Source organism: Mus musculus, chromosome 1 (genome assembly GCF_000001635.26).
Source record: "Mus musculus strain C57BL/6J chromosome 1, GRCm38.p6 C57BL/6J".
Classification (NCBI taxonomy): Eukaryota; Metazoa; Chordata; class Mammalia; order Rodentia; family Muridae; genus Mus; species Mus musculus.
Window position 1 is genome coordinate 39,615,369 of NC_000067.6, and position 20,205 is coordinate 39,635,573.

Genomic DNA, 20,205 nt, shown 5'->3' on the forward strand with positions numbered 1-20,205 from the left:
CCAGCACTATAGCCCCCCTACGGTGAGCCAAGCAGGCTTGGGGATAATCTCGTTCTAGTGGGGAGAAACTGAGGTAGAAACGAACCCCTCGTGCTTGAAAGTTGGTGAAGCAATGAAATGAAGTCAATTCTGTCTCCAAACCAATTTTAAGTTCTAGTATGGGGGAAGACACTACAGACCAGTGTTGGTGTCCCAGTGAGCTGAGAGGAGGAGGAGGAGGAGGAGCAGGAGGAGCAGGAGGAGGAGCGAAGCACAAACAAGAAGCAAGAAGCTAAATGGTGTTCCCGGCTTGTAGAGTCAGGGTAACTAACACCAATGACCAAAAAAAAAAAAAAAAAAAAAAAAAAAAAAAAAAAATGGCTGTTGCATGCCCGGTTATTTCTGTCACCGTATCCCATCCATTGAAACTAGTCTCTCTCTCTGATCTCTCCTCTGCTTGGTTACGTTTGTGCAGCTGTGATGGAAAGCAGAGAGCCAGACAGGAGTGAGGGGCAGCAATGACCTCGTAGGCCACCTCTATCAATTGGGACTTTTGCAGCTAGGCCCCACCCCAAACATTTCCCTACCTCTGTAAACTCCATCAATGGCTGGGGACCAGTGTTCAGACCACGCAGCAAGCCTGTGGGAGACTTGTTCTTTAAAACCAGAACATCCCTTAAGTCCAATTCCTCACAAGATTGCATTAGTCCCCTGGTTTCAGCATAATGGTTTTACACTCTAGCAATTGTGACTCCATCTTAAATTTTACCCTGGTCTTTTGGGGCTCAGTGTAGAAGCTCAGTCCAAAACAATAGCCCCCAGAAATTCCTATTTCTTTAAAAATTAATATTCCTGGGCCAGGGGATGTAGCTAGGTTGGTAGAATATTTATGTTGCATGCATGGAGCCCTGAAGGGTTCAGACACTGGCAGGACACAAACCTGGATGTGGTTGATCATGCCTGTAATCTCATGTTGAGGAGGAAGGATGCTCACAAGTGGAAGGATCAGATATTCAAAGTGATCTTCTGCCCAGTGAGTTCAAGGCCACTCGCAGGGACAGCCAGATGTCTCCTATAAGTCCCTTAACCATCCTTTTAGCTACTGTAGCTGTTCCCACCTGACTTTTGCTTTGCCTACACACAGAGCCATTCCGCAGGAAGAGAAAGCGTGGCTGCTGTCTAAGTAATCCCTTGAGGGCATGCCCAGTCAAATATGTGGACTTTAAAAATGTGGACTCCAGGTTTACAATGGGAGCCAGTCCTTGGGATGGATACATACACAGAGAGTCAGCACAGAGATAAATATAGGAATTGTCCAAGGATGGAGTGTGTTATGTGGTTAGCCTGGCAACGGCAGATGCTGAGGATGCTGGCTGAATTGGTGGACCTTGATATCCACAGGCCTACTTTGTGGGCAGGGTCACTGGCTTGCTGTCCACTGTAGACCTCTTCTGCTTCTCTAACCCTTCTGAATAGGCGTGGTGGGCAAGTAGCTGCTTGGGCTTTATGGCTAGAAGGAGGAAGAGTCTGGGCTCACAGTTAGAGGGAGATCAGTTCTGGAGATAGCCTGCTCCAAGGTGTGGGCAAGGGACTGAGGACTGAGGTGGGGGTGTAGCATTTCCCAACCTTGCTGCATGAAGACCCACATCCCACTCTGGGGTGAGCTGGCATTGTTAGCCTAAGGAGAGATATTGGTCCATCCGTGAAAGCCTCAGTCTCCCATGATGGAGCATTCTCATGGGTGCTCCACATTCTTGTATGACCTTTGATGTCTTCTTTTCGCGTATAAAGCAGGACTTTTTCTTAGTCCTGGTCTGTAGGAATAACAGCTGTATTTAAAACTTACTGTTTTTAATATAGCTGTTATGCTACACCCCTACCTCAGTCCCTTGCCCACACCTTGGAGCAGGCTATCTCCAGAAATGATCTCCCTCTAACTGTGAGCCCAGACTTTTCCTCCTTCTATATTATGCCAGGCAGTGGTGGCACATGCCTTTAATCCCAGCACTTGGGAGGCAGAGGCAGGCGGATTTCTGAGTTCGAGGCCAGCCTGGTCTACAGAGTGAGTTTCAGGACAGTCAGGGGGTACACAGAGAAACCCTGTCTAGAAAAACCAAAAGCCAAACAAAAGGAAACAAACTAGCAAATGCAGGGCCTGGGCAGTTGGCTCAGTCTGCAGAGTTCTAGCACACAAACCTGAGGACCTGGGTTCCTGTAAGCCCAGTACTGGGAGAACAGATTCAGGCAGAATGCTGAGCTCAGCAACCAGCCCAGCCAACTTAGTAAGCACCAGGGTTAGTGAGAGACCTCGTCTTAAAAACAAAGTGGAGGGAGCTGGGGTAATGGCTCAGCCAGTATAAATGCCTGTTAGGTACATATATGTCCTGATTTCAAATCCCAGCACCCATGTAAAAATCCAGGCCTGGCCACATCAGCACCACACACCTGTAACCCCATTCTGTGGAAGGACAAGATAGGAGGGTCACTTAGCTGCCAGTTAAGCTGTGGTTCAGAGAGACCCTGTTGCAGGGGAATAAGGTAAAGAGTAATGAATGGGACACATGATGTTCTCCTTTGATCTCTCTCTGTGTGTATATACACACATATACACATGCACACATACACACATGCACACATACAGACACATACACACTCACACATACATACACACACACTCCTACACATATACATATATACACACACACATACCATACACATACATATATACACATACACACACACATATACTCACACACACATACACACATACATATACACAAACACACACTCACATACACACACAAACACACACAAATACACAAACACACACTCTTAAAAGATTAAGGTGGGAAGCACTTAAGGAGAATGCCTAACATTGACTTCAGGCCTATAAATGTACACACATGGCATGTATGCACACCTGTATGCATATGTGCATACACAAATGTGTACATATGCAAACATATCTATATATAGTGTAGGCATACATACACACACACAATTAAATCAGCAGGCAATCAATTGGTTAACTACTTTAAGACTGGGAAATCTAAAACGTGGCAGCAATAGCATTTCTTTTTATTTATATATTGTTATTCTTTGACAATTTAGTATATGTTTACAAAGAAATATTATCATACCCCTCCACCCCAATTTCCCCCTCAGCTCCCCTGGGATCTACTCCCAAGTCCACCTCTCAATTTCACGCCCTCTTCTCTTCTCTTTGTTTTAGTTAAAAGAAAACCCCACTAAGCCCATTTATTCTGTGCATGTGTGTGCAGCCGTGGTTGCAGCTGGCAGCCAGGAACAGGGTCCCTTGCACTCCTGCCGCAGTTGGGCTGGAATTTACAACAGTATTTCTAGGTCAGTAGATAAAGTTCCCATAACTCAGAGCCTCATAAAGTCACAGCAGCCATGATCGATGGCAAAGCACGTGAGTCCCAGCAGCTCTGGAGGATTGCCTGAGCCTAGGGTTTCAGGATCAGCCTGGGCACGGCAGCAAGATCAGTCTCAGCAGGGAAGAGGTACAAACGCTCATTCTTTTCTTTCCGTTGGATGGGTTCTCAGCAGATGTACTGTATAGTAGCCTCTGTTCTTTTCAGGAACCTAATAATGTTGTTTATAACAGTTCATTAAGAAGACTGTGTAGAACTACCCAATATCTTTAGGATATCATAGTCAAGCACGGAAGTTGTACTAGGAATGAAACAGTCTTTGATGAAACAGACATACCTGGTGTGAAAACAGACTTTGTGCTCTCCGTGCAGTACCCGGGACAGACAAACCGCAATTAAGTTTCCCATGAGTGTCTTGCTACCACAATCGGATGAACATCAATGGGTGATCCTAGAGAAGTCTGCCATCAATAAATACTTCACTAGTGACAGCCATGTTATTAACAGTGAAATACAAGAACACATTTCAATCCTAAAAGAACACAGTCACCAAGAGTCAATATGTACTAAGGGCAGCAGAAGCAGCAGCGTCTCACTGACGTGCTAGCTTTGTGTTTGTGGCAAGCCATGACAAACTCATAGCAAAGACTACCTCCCATCCCAGATTAGAGGATGACTATTGGGGCGAGAAAACCTAATTGACAGACTTGATCACTTCTATATCCTCAACACGTATCTGCCAGAAACTTGAAGAAACCCATCTCTTCTAAATGTCTCGTAGAAAATTTGTACAGCATACCCAGGCACATCTAGCCAGTTTTCATTTTCATGGTGCTGGGGTTGCACCCCTGCTTCATGCTCAGCAAAGGCTCTGCTGAAAGGTACCCCAGCCCCTGCCAGGTGCTTAGTCATTTGTGTTCAGCATTAAATTGGATACATTTAGAAAACTTTTAAAAGAAGAGTCCATGGCTCCCGCAGATGTGTGTATATATATTAGTGATTAACAAGGGGAATGTCTCTTCTCTGCTACATTTTGATATGTAGTAGTTCATCTTGTCTCCTCTCTTGATATATTTTGGGAACAGTTCATCTTGTGTCATCTCTGCTATATTTTGATATATGACAGTTCATTTCCTTAGGGACTTACAAGTGAGATGCGAGAATGTCTACTTGAGTTTTCCCATTAAATAGTTCCCTCTGAGGTAATTGTAGATGCTATAGATAATTAAAGATGCAGATGCAGTTTTAAGAAGTAATATGAAGAGACCCTATATTCATCTTACCCAGTTTCCAATTTAATAATGATTTGGTTCAAGGTAGGGGGCTTCCATCACTGTAAGAATCCGTCATTATCTACTTACAGTTAGGTTCTCCTGTCTCACTCTACAGCCCCCTTTCTGAAAGGTCTTCATTCTTAAAGGTCACATTCAGAATGTTACATGAATAGAATTATATAATTTGAACACTCTTATGGCTTGCTTTAATCACTTAGCATAATCTTCTGAAGATTCACAAAAGCTGCCTCTTGTATCAGTAATTAGCTCCTTTATATTGTTGAGTACTATTCTATGGTATAGATATACCACAATTGGTCTCGCCAGACACCAGATCAAAGGATTGAAGGACATCTAGTTGATTCCAGGAGTGAGTGTGTTTGTGTGTTTGTGTGTGTGTGTGTGTGTGTGTGTGTGTGTGTGTGTGTGTGTGTGTGAGAGAGAGAGAGGGGGGGGGGGGTCTCTCTAGGTAACCCTGGCCGTCCTGAACATGTAGACCAGGCTGGCCTCGATTCCACAGAGATCTGCCTGCCTCTACCTCCCACGTGTTGGGATTAAAGACATGCAGCATCATGCCCAGCTGATTCCAGTTTTCTCATGTTAAGGATAATTCATGTGTAAGTGTTTTTTAATTGTGTGTGAATGGTGTGTGTGTGGGGGGGCACACATTATGCTGTAGTATACAGAAGGAGGTTAGAGGAAAACTTTGTGAAGTCATGTCTCTCTTCCCACCATTATTGGTGGGTTTCAGGAATTGAACTCAGGTCATCAGAGCTGCTTGGTTAGCGCCTTTACTGGCTGAACCATCTTGCTGGCCCCATCATTTGTAAGTCTTCATGTGTATGTTGGATCCCTTGGAACTGGAGTTCCAGACAGTTGTGAGCTGCCGTGTGGGTTCTGGGAATTGAACCTGGATCCTTTGGAAGAGCAGCCAGTGCTCTTAACAGCTGAACCATCTCTCCAGCTTCTGCTGTTTTTTTTTTTAAGTAGATTATGTGCAATTTTCTATGTAGTTAATCATGTCCTTGTAAATAAGGAGACTTTTATTCCTTTCTTTCCAATTTGTACACATTTAATTTCTTTTTCTTGCCTTGTTGCTATGTCTAAAACTACAAATTTAAACTTGCTATAAATTCCTGGAGATTTGCTGAAACACAAATTGCCTGAAGAGGGACCATCTGATTCAAGCCCATTGTTCTTGGTGTCCAGACCATTCAGATTTCATTTCTTGTAATTTTGATAAATAGCTGATAATGCTCTTTGGGGTTTCTAATTGGAACCTGCTCTTCAAAGCCTTTGACGCCTCAGGAGTCCTTAAGGAGCTAACTCATAACAAGCTAACATAGCAAAAGGTACCAGTGAGGTGGTCTGGGAAGCCATGATGAGGAAGCCATGAGAGGCAGTGATGCTTCAAGGACTGATATCTGAGGTTGACCTATGGAGTACCTGACACCTGCAGCTTGTTCTTCCGGCCCTCCACCTTCTTCTAAATTGGGAGTAGCAATAAATTTAAACCCTGGAAATAGGAAATACCTCTAACAAAGCCACCCTATAATTATGTATTAGAAATAATGATTGCTGGGAACTCTTGTGAGCTGGCTTATGTCAAATAAAAAAAGGATTCTGCAGCTCTGCTAGGTTTCTAGTAATTAGTACTTAGATAGGTTTTAACAACACAAGCTCTGTTCGCGTCTTACTTTGTTAAACAAAATTATTTTAAGAATGTGTATATTTTCTATGTTGGTGATGTGTTTTTTTGTTATACAACATACCTGATCCATCATAGAGAATGTCTTGTCATTGTGGAAAGTTAGAAAACTTGGCCTTGGCGGTGTGTGCTCTGGTCCAGTCAGGCCCCAGGTACGTACACAGTTTCAGTTTAGTCTCCTCCGAATGCCAGGAGCTCTTGTAAATGGTTTGTTGAACAAGTTCAGAGCATGCTACCTACCCCTGCACCGGGCACTCCCCCAGCAGGCCAGTTAGTCATTGTCCTTTAAAATCACAGCCTGTGTCTGATGACCCTCTGTGCATTTCAGTAACACATTTTAAAAATTGGAAACACAGGGGGAGCGTCTCGCCCACTGTGTGCGGTGAACACACAATGATCTTGGGGTGCTGACTGGTGCTTTCTAAGCCTCAGCCTCCGGGTCTGAAGGAGACACCAGGCCGAGCATCTGACTGGGTAGGGCTTAAGTGAGGTGATTCTATTGAGGGTCTGGCCTGAGGCTAGGCAGTGAGCCGACTCTCAGGCTCCTTCTGCCTTTGCTTTCTCCCTTGCATTCTTCCCTCTGTCTTTGCTACACCGTGTGGAAGGAGGCGCTTCTTACCTTGAACACCACACTTCCTGAATAGTAGAGGGGCACTTTCTACCGGAAATATTAACAGTGGGAATCCTGGAAGCTCAATGGCAAAGCTACTTCATTCTCGTTAATGTTCTGCTGTAGTCTGCTCACACAGAGCAGGCCATGCACAAACCTGCATGTGCTTACTCTATTTGCTATGCCACAGTGGGAGAAAGGCTCCCCAAGTGACCTGTACATTCTAGAAAACACATCTGCAACTCAGTGACCTAGTGAACAACCTTCAGACAAAGAGCCTCCCATCCCCCAACCCCACAGCCACGCTGTGTGATGCACGCCCAGCTCTTTTTATGCAACGAGCTTCCATCCAAAGCACGACTTGTGGATGGTAAGCAACACGGTGTTCTCATGATAGAAGGCAATAACATGCTACATACAGGCGTTGTTTGTTTGTTTGTTTTTAAAGGACAGGATTAGCAACTACCACTTCCATTTTGACAACCAAGATTTCCAAATGGGTGTGTCTGGATTGAGTACGGCGTACGGCATAAACAGAAACGTCTCTATGAGTGCCTGTGTAGATGATGGGTCGGCAAAGGACCACTCCGATGAATCTCAACTCTAGCCCAAGGCTCCCTGTTCATCTTTTCTCATTCTGCTGTAGGGTGACAGGGCAGCTGGGCACCCTTCAAACAAAGAGACGGCAGTCAGAGACTGTCTGGCTTCTTTACTTCAAAGGTCTTCATTTTGATGCAAACCCCAAGACTTTTGTGTTACTATCAGGCCTTCCTTGGAGCTGCCTTGAAGTATTCCTCCCTCGGGATGTCAGATACACCTCCATACCATTTCTGAAGCCAGATGTGTTCTACCCACATCTTCATGAAGAACCATTCATACTGTCGGGGCCACTTCCTCATCCCTGGGTGCCTGCAGGAGCAAAGGGATAGCGCAGTGAACCTTCAGTTCTCCACCTGGGCCAGTCCCAGGGGACCTCCCGCTTGTAGGCCTGATTTGGGTTGAGAGTTCTTCAACCCAGGCAGAGGTAGAATCTGATGAGCTGAGGGTGGGGGCCAGGGCTGGGGGAGCCCCAGGGAGGCAGGAAGCTGTAGTCTCTATACAGAGCAGCTAAGCGCTCAGTTCTGGAGCCTGCTAATGAGTTCAGATGCTAATGCTGCATCTATGGCTGTCTCCTCACCTGTTGCATCAGTGGTGGCTATGATTGATGTGTTTATAAAAAGGTAAAGAGAGAGACAATATGTCCTATGGGTGTGTAGTCAGGTATGGGGGAAGGCGATGTCTCAGCGGACCCATGCTGAGGCATTTCTTCGACGGTATAGTATAGAATAGAATTTACTTAGGGCATGGGGAAGGGAATTAAGAGGGTAGTACAGGCAGAGAAAGGTAGAGAGAGGGAGAGAGTAGAGAAGTAGAGGCAGGCCATGAACACGTGGAGAGAGAGGGAAGGGAATGGGGAAGGGAGAGGGGAGGGGAAAAGTCCAAGAGGGCAAGAGAGAAGCAAGAGAGAGAGGAGGGGGCCAACAGCCATTTTTACAGTGGGTTAGGCCTACCTGGCTGTTGCCAGGTAACTGTGGGGTGGAGTTTAGACAGAATGCTAACAGCAGTACTTATTACAGGGCTGTACAGGGAGCAAACAGGAGGCACCCACAGAGATAACATTCATTTCCAGCCAGTGCAGTGGATGGTGATAGTTGCTAGTGGGAAATATCAAAAAAGACCATGTGTGTGTCTGTAGGAAAGAATGGGGAGCCTGTGAAATGTGTCTCCTCCTGGGGAGATTTCCATTCCTGCAGGAAGCATGGACAGAGAGCTCCACCTGAGTCCCCTGCTACATTCTCGCCTGCCTTCCAAACACATTGTAATACCTACGGAGGCAGACACTACATTCCATCTGTTCTGTAAGATTTAATAAAAATAAAAGTCTCCATCACACACACACACACACACACACACACACACACATATATATATATATATATATATGTATATATATATATATATATATATATGATGTGATTATCACAAGTCAAGAGCCAATGGCAGGCCAGAAGGACGTCTGAAACAAACAAATACCATGGTGGTCTTTATAGAGATGTCTGAGCATGCCTGAGGCACAGATCGAGTTAGGAAAGCCCTCTTGCTTTCATGCAAGGCATGTATGTGTGCTGCTTGGTTCTTGCCAGCTTGACACAAGCCAGAGTCATCTGAGAGGAGGAAAGTTCAGTGGAGAAAAATGCCTCCATCAGAATGGCCTGTGCGCCGTTTCTTGATTAATGATTGTCCTGGATTAATGATGATGAGATGTGCCACCCCTATATAGGTTGGTCCTGGGGTGTTTGAAAAAGCAAACTGAGCAAGCCAGCGGCTACCATCTCTGAAATCCATTTATTCTTCTCTAGTTTGGGACAAGCCATTTAAAAAAACATATATATATATATCTTCCTGCCCCAGCCTTCCAAATGCAGGAGCTATAGGCACGCACCAACACACCTCACACCTGGCTTCGGGGAAACCAATTTTAAAGCATCCTCATACCTTGAAAACATGGCTTGCTTGGCGAACTCCACCTCCCCTGGTGGCACCGTGACCATCCGGCCGGTGAGCGTTAACCGGGCACATCGGGGGTCTTCTGGGTCGACGATGTTTTTTCTGCATGAGAAGAACATTGTTCATACGTGAAGGCAATGGCAACACAAGAGCCTGGAACACTGGGGATTTCATCAAACATTTAAAGTAGTCATATTGCCAATTATAGCACCTCAGATTTTTATCTTGTCCATAACCACTGTGAAATAGTTTATCATAGGCTGTGCAGGTTTTGTGCATATGCTGGATGCCAGCAGGGTAGTCAGAAGACATGGATACACTCCAGGCTCAGGTCCTCATGCCATGGAAATTGCAATTTGCTATTGTTACTATGGTAGCTTATGTGCTACCACACTTGGTGGGGAAAAGATCATCCTGAATTCTGGGTCGTGGTGGTGGGAGACTTTTATCCCAGCACTCACGAGGCAGGCAGATCTCTGAGTTTGGGGCCAGCCTGGTCTACAGAGTAAGTCCCAGGACAGCCAGGGCTACACAGAAAGACCCTGTCTTGGGAAAAAACAAAACAAACAAAACAAAACAAAACAACAAAAACACCCTGACATACTAAAACCAAGAAATCACAGGGTTAATGGAAAGCAAACCCAGGTTTATTTATGTGTAAAAGAGAGTCACAAATAGAGCAAAAGAGACAGAGAGAGAGAGAGTTCTGAGCCTCTTGGGCTACTCCCAGCTTGGCCCTTGGACGCCAAGTCTATCAGGGTGGTGTTCAATTTTGTCAGTGCATTGGAGTGTTCAGGTTAGGAGGAAAAACTGGTCACTCTGGTATTTCTCAAGCCTTGGAAGGCTTTGGTAGGTTCTGGAAAAAAAAGTGTTCCTCCAGGCAGGTTCAGTTCCAGACACTGTGTCTGTGAGGCCGTCCAGTCAGCAAATCTGTAAGGCTCAGGAAAGATTCATTTATCCTCTCCCCCATCGTGTGTGTGTGTGTGTGTGTGTGTGTGTGTGTGTGTGTGTGTGTGTGTGCTCACTTCTCGCCTCCTCCCTTGGTCTGTAGTCATGTTGAGTCATTTAAATAATACCCATCATGAAACCTTGTCAGATCTTAAAGTTTCATCATCTTTGCCCGGCCCTTCCTTCCTTCCTTCCTTCCTTCCTTCCTTCCTTCCTTCCTTCTTCATCTTTTTCTTTTCCTTCTCTTTGTCCTCCTCTTCTTCTCCTCTTCCTCCTCCTCTTTTTTCCTTCTCCTCTTCTTCTCCTTCTTTTTCTCCTCCTCTTCCTCAATTTCCTCTTCTCTTCTTTCTGCTCTTTCTACTCTTTTTCTCCTCTTCCTCTTTTCTCCTCCTCTTTCTTCTCCTCTTCCTCCTCTTCCCCCTTTCTTCTTCCCCCACTCCTCTATTTTTTTAAAGGAAGCAAGAGCAGTGACACCCTCCATATTTTTCCTGAATTCCATTTTCTTCCTGGAGTAACCTTTAGTGTTTCACATCTGACATTGTATTTTATTATTTATAGGCACCAGCAAGCAACATCTTGCTTTCTGTGGGCTTAACACGGTGTGCATATATCAAACTATAACCCTACCACTTGATGTTTCCCACCAGATTTGTGTCGAAGATTCGTTCATGCTGACAGCAGGTGGTTCGACTCCAATTATCTGTGTGCTGTCTGTATAGGTCTATGTGAAAATGTTTATGAAATTTATCTATTTGTTCTACTTTGGATGCCCTGTTTTCATTCTAACTTGGCTGTAAATGATTCCGTGGTAACCATTGCTGCATATGACTCCCTGGGCATAGATGGGAGAATGACCATTGGTTGGCACAGTCTCTTTGGCTTTGTGAAATGCTTTTGTAATTCATATTCTGACTAGGAAGGAATTTGTGGTTACTTATTCTCTCTGACATCTGATACTAACAGAATAAAGTTTTCACAGTTGAACATTTCAGTATTGTTTAGTTATAGCTTCTTGGTTGTATGTGAAGTTAAACATGTAACCTGTTTCTATGTTTATCACTCATTAGATTTTCTTTTCCAGTATTTCCTTTCCTGTTACGTTAAGTGGTTTGCCTCTTACTTATGTATCCATAACCATACTCTTGCATTCTCATATCAGCCCTGTCTCCAAATAGCAATCAATGTATATATGTATATGTTTATATTTATATCCAACTTTAAGTCTAAATCTTACTATGTAACATGTAAACCCAGTTAGAGTTTTCAGTTGAAAGAATTGACTAGGCCATACTCCCAGGAAGAAAAGCATTTGTTGATTATATGCAGTCAGTTTTTTAGCACTGAGCAAAGTCAGGAAATGGAGGAGGGTTCACTTTGGTCCACAGCTTCGGAGTTGTCAGCCTAGCATCAGCTGACCTGTTGCTGTGAGTCCTTAGAAAGCTGAACAGTATGATTAGGGAGCAGGGGGAAGGGAGATGCTGCTCACTCCATGGTGGATGGGAAGCAGAGAGGGACAGGAGAAAGGGATGCGAAGGTGCGATCTTTCTAGGGCTTTGTGATCCTTTGTGGCTATTGTTGGTTGTCAACCTGACTACATCTGGAATTAACTAAAATCTGAGTGGCTGGGCACACCTGTGAGGGATTTTTTTTTTTTCCCCCTTAAGTAAGTTATTTGAAATGGAAACAGCCAATTTTAATTCTGATCTTTTGTGGTGGGAAGACCCACCTTTAATCTGAATCACACCTTCTGTTGGCGGCCTGTATAAAGGACATGGAAGAAGGTAGCTTGCTATCTCTGCCTGCTTGCTCTTGCTGGCAAGTTCAGTTCCTCTCTGGTGTCCCAGCCTACTTGTTCTGGATTCCAGTGTATCCTGAAGACCATCCACCTTGTGGACTGAACTAAGAAGCCTTGGGCCTTCTGTTGGAGGACAGCCCTTGCTGGACTAGCAGGGCCACAACATGTAAGTCACTCCAATAAATCCTCAATCTCTCTCTCTCTCTCTCTCTCTCTCTCTCTCTCTCTCTCTCTCTTCTATAAGTTTTGCTTCTCTTAAGAACCCTGAATAACTCACTATACACTCTCTATAGAGTTATATACTCTAACTATGCTTCACCTTCTGAAGTTTTTCATCAGGCACCAAAATTATGCTATCAACTGGGGACTGAGTTTTCACCCATGAGGGAATCTTTTATATCCAAGCCATGCATTTTGCCTGGGCCCCAAAGGCTCATGGTCAACTCTTTTTTGTTTTTTTTTTAAAGGATTTATTTTATTTATATGAGTACACTTTAGCTGTTTTCAGACACACCAGAAGAGGGTATTGGGTCCCTGTTATAGATGGTTGTAAGCCACCATGTGGTTGCTGGGATTTGAACTCAGGATCTCTGGATGAGCAGTCAGTGCTCAGAACCCCTGAGCCATCTCTCCAGCCCTCATGGCCAACTCTTAATATCAATATGCATTTAGTCTATCTCCAATATTCCCCGCAAAGTCTGAACAGTTCTAGAATGGCTTAAAAGTTCAAGTCCAAAGTTTCTTCTGAGACTCAAGGCAAACCTGGCTGCAAGCCTCTGCAACTTCAAAAGACAAGTTGCACACTTACAACATAAAATAGTACAACCTAAACACTCCCAGATCAAAAAGGAAGGTGGGGACCAGAAGTAAGGGTGAGAGGGAAAGGAAGACCCAGACCTAGCAAGGTAAACGTTAAACCTTAAACCCTATAGCTCCATGCCCAGCTCCCGAGTGGTGTGCAGTGAGCTCCATTCCATGGCTTTGACGTTTGCAGCCCTGAAGGTTTCTCTCTCGTGTTGGCTCTATGTGCTGCCTGTAGCTTTCCTTAGGAGAAGTTTCACTTTCTGGGCTCTGACATCCAGAGTGTCCACTGCAGCTTAGGGTTCACCCTCAAGGCTTTACTCATTGCTCTCGCTAGGACTGCCGGAAGTGATTCTAGGACTGCCGGAAGTTACTCCAGGACTGCCAGAAGTGACTCCAGGACTGCCGGAAGTGACTCCAGGACTGCCGGAAGTGACTCCAGCCCCATTACATATTTTGGGGCCTTTTAAACTTTCCTTGACAATCTGGGTGTGTGCTTCCACGACTACATCACCTATGCATTCTGCATACATGCAAACTTAGGATGTACACAGACAGCGCCAAGTTCTGCTATCAGATCTAACAGTAGCCAGTCCTCCTTGGACCATGTCTTGGTGGTTTCTGAATGCCTATATAGCTGAGCAGAGTGAAATGAATTCTGGGAAGACAGTTTCCTTGGAGGCCTTTTGTGAGCAGAAAGTTCCAGAGCCCTCTTCTCCAAGCCAAATCTTTCAAACAAATTTATTCCTTTACATCTTTAGGCCAGAAGTGGACAGAATCTGGCCAATTCTCCTGCTACCCTCAGGAAATCTTTGCCAGTGTTATGGTGCAAAGTATGAAATTCCTTTTTTTATTGGTGTTAATCTGTTCTTTGATGCTGCCTTCCTTACCCCAAACTTGAAAACTACTTCTCTCCTGTCTAAACAAGTTTTTCAAATCTTCCTGATCTCTTTCTTCTTGCTCTCAAATTAAACACCCAGAGTTATTAAAAACACCCAATGTCTTACTTAGGGATTCTATTGCTAAGGCAAAAAAAAAAAAAAAAAAAAAAAAAAAAAAAAAAAAGCCATGACCCAAAAGCAAATTGGAGAAGAAAGGCTTAATTCAGCTTAATCCTCCAGGTCTTAGTCCATCACTGGAGGAAGTCAGGACAGAACTCAAGCAGGGCTGGAACCTGGATGTTGGAGCTGATGCAGAGGCCATGGAGGGTACTGCTTACTGGCTTGCCCATCATGGCTTGCTCAACCTGCTTTCTTATAGAACCCAGGACCACCAGCCCAGGGATGGCACCACCTACAACGGGTTGGGTCCTCCCCCATTGATCACTAATTGAGAAAAGGCCTTACAGTTGGATCTCATGGAGGCATCTCCTTAGTTGAAGCTCCTTCTTTTCTGACGACTCTAGTTTGTGTCAAGCTGACATACAAAACCAGTCTGTACACTCAAAATATCATACTGCTTAGCTTGAAAGCTGCAAAGCCTCCCACAAAGTCTCGGGGAAGGGATAAAATGCAGACCAGATGCTTGCTCCAATGTAGCCCACACAGACTGCCCTCGGTCCTTAATGGAGAGCTTGCTCCCACCTAATGTCAAATGTATCCTCTAGTCAACCAGAATCAGCCTCTTAGCTCACAGTGTTGTTCTCTGGCTTCTCCAGAGCACATTTCCAAACTTCTAGATTCATCCAGCAAACCAGTTCCAAAAGCTTCTAAATCACGTATCATGTTTTTACCACAGTTTTTCGCTGAGCAAATCAATTTAAGGAAGGAAATTTACTTTCTCTCATAGCTTCAGAGTTGCATCCCGCTGTCTGCTATTACTGTGGGCCCAAAGGGAGGCTGACTACCATAGAGCATCTGATGGAACAAGCTCGCCTTAAGATGGACAAGAGGCAGAGAGGACTGGGAGAAGGCAGCAACAGAATCTGTCTCTAATGACATGCTAGGCTCTAGTGATCCACTTGCTTCCACTGCCCCACCCCCCCAGAATTTTCTATCTCATTCCAAAGTAGTGCTGTGTTCTGGGGGCCAAGTCTTTACCAAGATGGAGGACACTTGACACTCAAACCATAATATGTGCAAGGCATGCCTTTCAACACAATAGTCCTTTAAATCCTCCTTTAAAGTTTGTTTATGTAATTATATACTTGGGCAGCCAGCACCATTGTCTAATTTTAGACCATGCATTATAGCTTGTGCCAGTCAGACTATGTGATGAGTATAACCTCATGTAGAGTCACAAAATTCCAACAGTCAGCATCACTATAATGAAGGGCAACAGGCTAGAGACCTTTCTCTGCCAGATGTTGACCTGCAGCAGAAGTCTGTAGTGTGTAGCTTTGATACCCTGCATAAGCTCTGGGAATGCGCTGTGCTACCAGCCCCAACCCAGATTACCTTGAATCCACAGATAAAATACGCGCACACACACACACACACACACACACACACACACACACACACAGCTCAATTTCAAGTTGCCTTTTGGTACAGTTGCTGGGTGCTATTTATCTCCCATCTGGAGAAGCAGACCCTTATCAATATCCTTACCTCCATACCTTTCCACCTGCCCTAAACTTTAGTTGCTCAGTTACATCTAGTCCCAGTTAAACAATCACTTTTAACCACCTGCCTATAGGAGTGGCCTCAGGCTGCCACTCTGCCCAAGATCTCAAATGGCTGGTCATCTTTTCTCCCTCAGAAGTGAACTCTCCTCTCCGCACCTTTTCTTGCATCTGTCTCCTGTCCATGGGACACTCCCCCCCCCAAGAAGTCCCACCTATTCCTTCAGCCCAGCAATTGGCCCATGGCTTCTTTACTGACAGATCAAGAACCAAATGGGGAACAGGACCTTACCATCAGTCCCACCCCTACAGAAGTCATATTCATTAAAGCAGTCCTCAGGCATTGATAAAAGAAGAAGGGAGAGAAAAGGCTCAGAAACACACCGTTCATATAGGATGCCTGATATTTGCGATAGAAACTAGCAGGTAAAGTTTTATTATTCAATAATCAGTGATGAAAAAGTTGACTATCTAGAAAAAGCTTTAACAATAGATCATTATAAACCAGACATAGTGGTGCACATCTTTAATTCCAGCACTCAGGAGGCAGAGGCAGGTAGATCTCTCTGAGTTTTAGGTCAGCCTGGTGTACAGAGTGAGCTTCAGGACAGCCAGAGCTATGTAGTGAGATCCCTTTTGGCTTTCTGGAACCTGTGCCCCAAATTCTTATGTTGCTTTGTGCACATATCGATTCTACACAGAATCAATGATTTAAATGTATAAAGCTGTAGAAGTTAGGGATGGTACTACATCCCAGCCCCATGCTCTCAAAAATAAAACTCAGACTCAAAATATATTTACAAATACCTTGTCCATATAGTTAGGTTCTTCTTTGACTAGATCATAATTTAAAATAACCTATTTCTTCTAATCTCCATTTTGCTACATGACTGGTTACCTGTGCTCAGGTACCATGTGTCCCTCTAGTCACAACTTCCTGGGTAAATCTTCTGTGCCTGACTTTCTCCCAGAATCCTTCATGCTTCCCAGATGTCTCACCTCCTATTTTCTGCCTAAGCCATAGGCCATCAAATTTATTATTGACAGGTGCCACATTCATACAGACAAAAGATATTCTTCTACATGAAGCAAAACTCTCTGCATTTGAGATGAAATATGGGAACTATATCATGTTTATAGCTTTAAATCTGGAGTTAAAGACAGTTATAAGCTGCCATGTGGGTGCTGGGAATTGAGCCCAAGGCCTCTGGAAGAGCAGTCAGTGCTCTCAACTGCTGAGCCATCTCTCTTGTCCCATAAATAGGATTTCTTAAATAAGACAGATGAATAGGTCATATAGACAGAATAGATTTCTTAAAATATCAATTTTGGCACTGAGGAGATGGCTCAGTGGATAGGGGGGCTTGCTATACAAGCAAGAAGACCTGAGTTCAGATCCAGCATCCAAGTAAAAGCTGGACATGGGTTTCACGCATTCCTGGAGCCTCAACACTGGAGAGCAGACACAGGTGGATCTGTGGAGCTCAATGGCCAGTCAGCCTAACTGAAATGTGAGCTTCAGCTTCTGCAAGGGACCCTGCCTCTCAAAAGAAGGGGGAGAAAAATTGAGAAAGACAACCTTGTTCTCCTCTGGCCTCTGCATGAGCATGCATGGATATACATTACAACCATGCACACACTACACTCGTGCACACACACCATGTAACCTTCTCATAACAAAATCTGCCTGCCTCTACCTCCTGAGTGCTGGGATTAAAGCTATTTGCCACATCACCTGGCTCACAATTAAATCTTTAAAGATCTAATCTTTGGGCTGTGGTGGTAGCACAGGTCTTTAATCTAAGCACTTGGAGTTCAGAGGCCATCTCTGCAGATCCAAATGGGTAGCTAAGAGTTGTGGATATAGCTCACAAACAACTTATTTTGGACTTCTGCATTGGTGTGAACTATTTTGATATGTAATTTTTATTCTCCTAACAGTTTATCTGGTCTTAAGTTGGTGTTCACTCTGTAAGATGATGGGGCACGTGGCACTCAAGGAACCACATGTCAGGTTATCCTCTGGCTCCATTCCCATGCACACATATGCATTATGAATCACATGGCCATCAAATCAATTCTATCTGGGTTTAACTATTTAAATGTGCAGAGCAGAATGCCAACACATTGGCAGAAGTTCATATTACATAGCTAACCTTTTCGCTATTAGAAGGTCTAACTAACTCCAGTAAGCCAAGACTGAGTCTTATATAATGTCTAACAAGCACTGGATTGCATCCCAGCACCCTTATTATGTTTGATTGAGCAGATAGGAGGCTTATATCCTGTCCATTCCCAAAGCAGAAGGGGTGAGTACACAGGTGCACAGAGATAGGGGTGAGTACACAGGTGCCCAGAGACAAGGGTGGGTACACAGGTGCACAGAGATAGGGGTGGGTACACAGGTGCACAGAGACAGGGGTGGGTGCACAGGTGCACAGAGCTTTGAGTTCTGCTGCCATCCTTACAGAGAGAATAAGAAACTAGACAAAAATTAGAAACAGAAAATTCAGCCAAAATGATAGCAATACTAGCGTGGACACAGCCAAGGTGGTCTCCAGAGTGCAATTGGAGGACCCAGACAACTATCCTTAATTGACTGTGCACACAGTAAGTATCCTGGTCAAGGAGTCAGAGCCCATGTCCTCTGGAAGAACAGTCAGTCAGTGCTTCCAACTGCTGAGCCATCTCTCCCTTGCACCACCACAGGTCCAGCTGTGTTTTTGGCAGATGTGGGTTGTTGTGGAGGAGGTTAAATGGAGGGGCAATGAATAATACACAATGCAAGCATGTATCAGTCTACACAAAAAACTTGAAAGTGTTTTTAAAGATTCAGGTTTCATAGAGACTGGTGGCTGTGTTTGTTACAGATCTTCTTCCAGGAAACCCAGGAGAGTATGGGAAAATACATTTTATATTTTCACAATCTTTAATATGATCAAACATGATGTCCTGGGGTTTATCACCAGGTAAGGACAACAGCGATGGTAGTGTTTGGCAGTACCATAGTGAAAGCCAGGCTCTATTTAAGTCAGATCGTGACTGAATCTTGTGGGCTACGCAGATTGGTTCAAATCTCCTAATTTAAGTCAGGTCTAACTATTTTTCAGGAGTATATTTTATATTTTAGAGGCTGATTAATTTTCACAGTGCCCATCTGATGAGGAACAGAGCAGCAATGTGCTGTCAGTAGAGGAGTAACTTGGAAGATGATCTAAGAAAGGTCCATCTTTAGGAGGACTGGCTGGCCCTCAGAGAGCCCCTGGGTGGCAGCCTCTGAGTCCTTTGAATGCCCTGACTGGCTCTGTACATCTGAGGACCTTGGCCACACCACACCATTTGGCCCCCTGGGGATTTAAAAAGTCCCGAGGAGCTAAGATCAGATGTAGTCAGTACGGTGTGCATAGGACCAGATTATACTAAACCTGGGTTACCCAGGACTGGAAGCTTGGTTGGCAATACTTTGTACCTGGCGCTAGGCATCATTGCTTGGAAAGTCGAGTTTGCCCCATGTAACTCCACCGCAGGAGACCCTTGGGAGCTTATGTCTGGTTTCTCTTGGACTTCAGGACACGCACCTCAAGCCTTCGTTCATCTCAGCCTGTACCTTTTCAATGCAGTAGCCCGTGAGCTTTTGAGTCCTGTGAATCTTTCTATTAAGTTATCAAGTCAGTGGAGCCTTGGGGGCTCTGATGTACCTGACCATACAAACGCTGACAACTACTTGTAACACTAACGGCAGGTATAAAACAGCTGTCTGGGGGCGTGACTCTCCCACACTCAGACTCATCCATCACGTTATGCTAATATCTTGAGAAAGATGCCTCTGTCAAGCCACATACATGCTTAGCTTAGACTTAAGAGACTTGCCTCTACCTGCCTGGAAGCTTCTCTTTATCACACACCCAGTGGAGTCCTAACAAGAGAGGGTAATAGTGACCGCACACACGTATTCAGACACATTGCTGCATGGGGGGAACATCGAGTTCCATCCAGAAGTGTTACCGTCGGTGTTTTCAACATGGCAAAAGTCTAGTTGCTGAGTTGGGAATTTTTCTCGTGGGCTAAGATAAAGGAATCACAGAATGCAATTGCAAGAAAAATGGAATCTACTCAGCAAGTTGTTAAAACAAACAAATGAACCAGCCCCGAGACACACAGGAGAAAATAAACACAACCAGCAAGTGAGAAATGACTCTACAAGCATTACAAGTAACTAGAATTTGTCCACACAAGAACATCATCAGCTTTATCTGTTCACAGTTAAAGCCAATTTCTTCTACAAAATCTCTCTTGAACAAAGCAATGGAATTAGCCCTCTTAAGTAAGTCACCACAGAATAATATTTATTTTTAATTTAGTTTAATTTTTTACTTATTCACTTTTACTTATTTACTTATTACTGCCCCTTCCTGATTACTGCCTCCCACAATCCTTCCCCCATGCCTCTTTCTCCTCTGAGTGGGTGGGGTCTCTTGGGTGTCCTCCGACTCTGGCACTTCAAGTCTCTGTGAGGCTAGGTGCCTCCTCTCCCACTGAGGCCAGACAAGGCAACCCAGCTAGAAGAACATATCCCATGTACAGG

General features: G+C 44.5%; 1 protein-coding gene across 2 annotated transcripts in view; it reads right to left on the reverse strand.

Moving 5' to 3' along the window:
- Positions 1-3,037: 3,037 nt before the first annotated feature.
- Creg2 (cellular repressor of E1A-stimulated genes 2) overlaps positions 3,038-20,205 on the reverse strand; it is a 33,647-nt gene continuing 16,479 nt past the window's right edge. Inside the window, exons 3-5 of one of the 2 annotated variants that reach the window (XM_006496005.4) lie at positions 9,502-9,615; positions 7,792-7,875; positions 3,206-7,634 (exon numbers count right to left, since the gene is read on the reverse strand). In XM_006496005.4, coding sequence (XP_006496068.1) covers positions 7,589-7,634; positions 7,792-7,875; positions 9,502-9,615 — 244 coding nt within the window. In that variant the 3' untranslated portion in view covers positions 3,206-7,588. Of the gene's footprint in view, positions 7,876-9,501; positions 9,616-20,205 lie in introns of both variants that reach the window. The other variant, NM_170597.4, reaches the window with a different exon arrangement.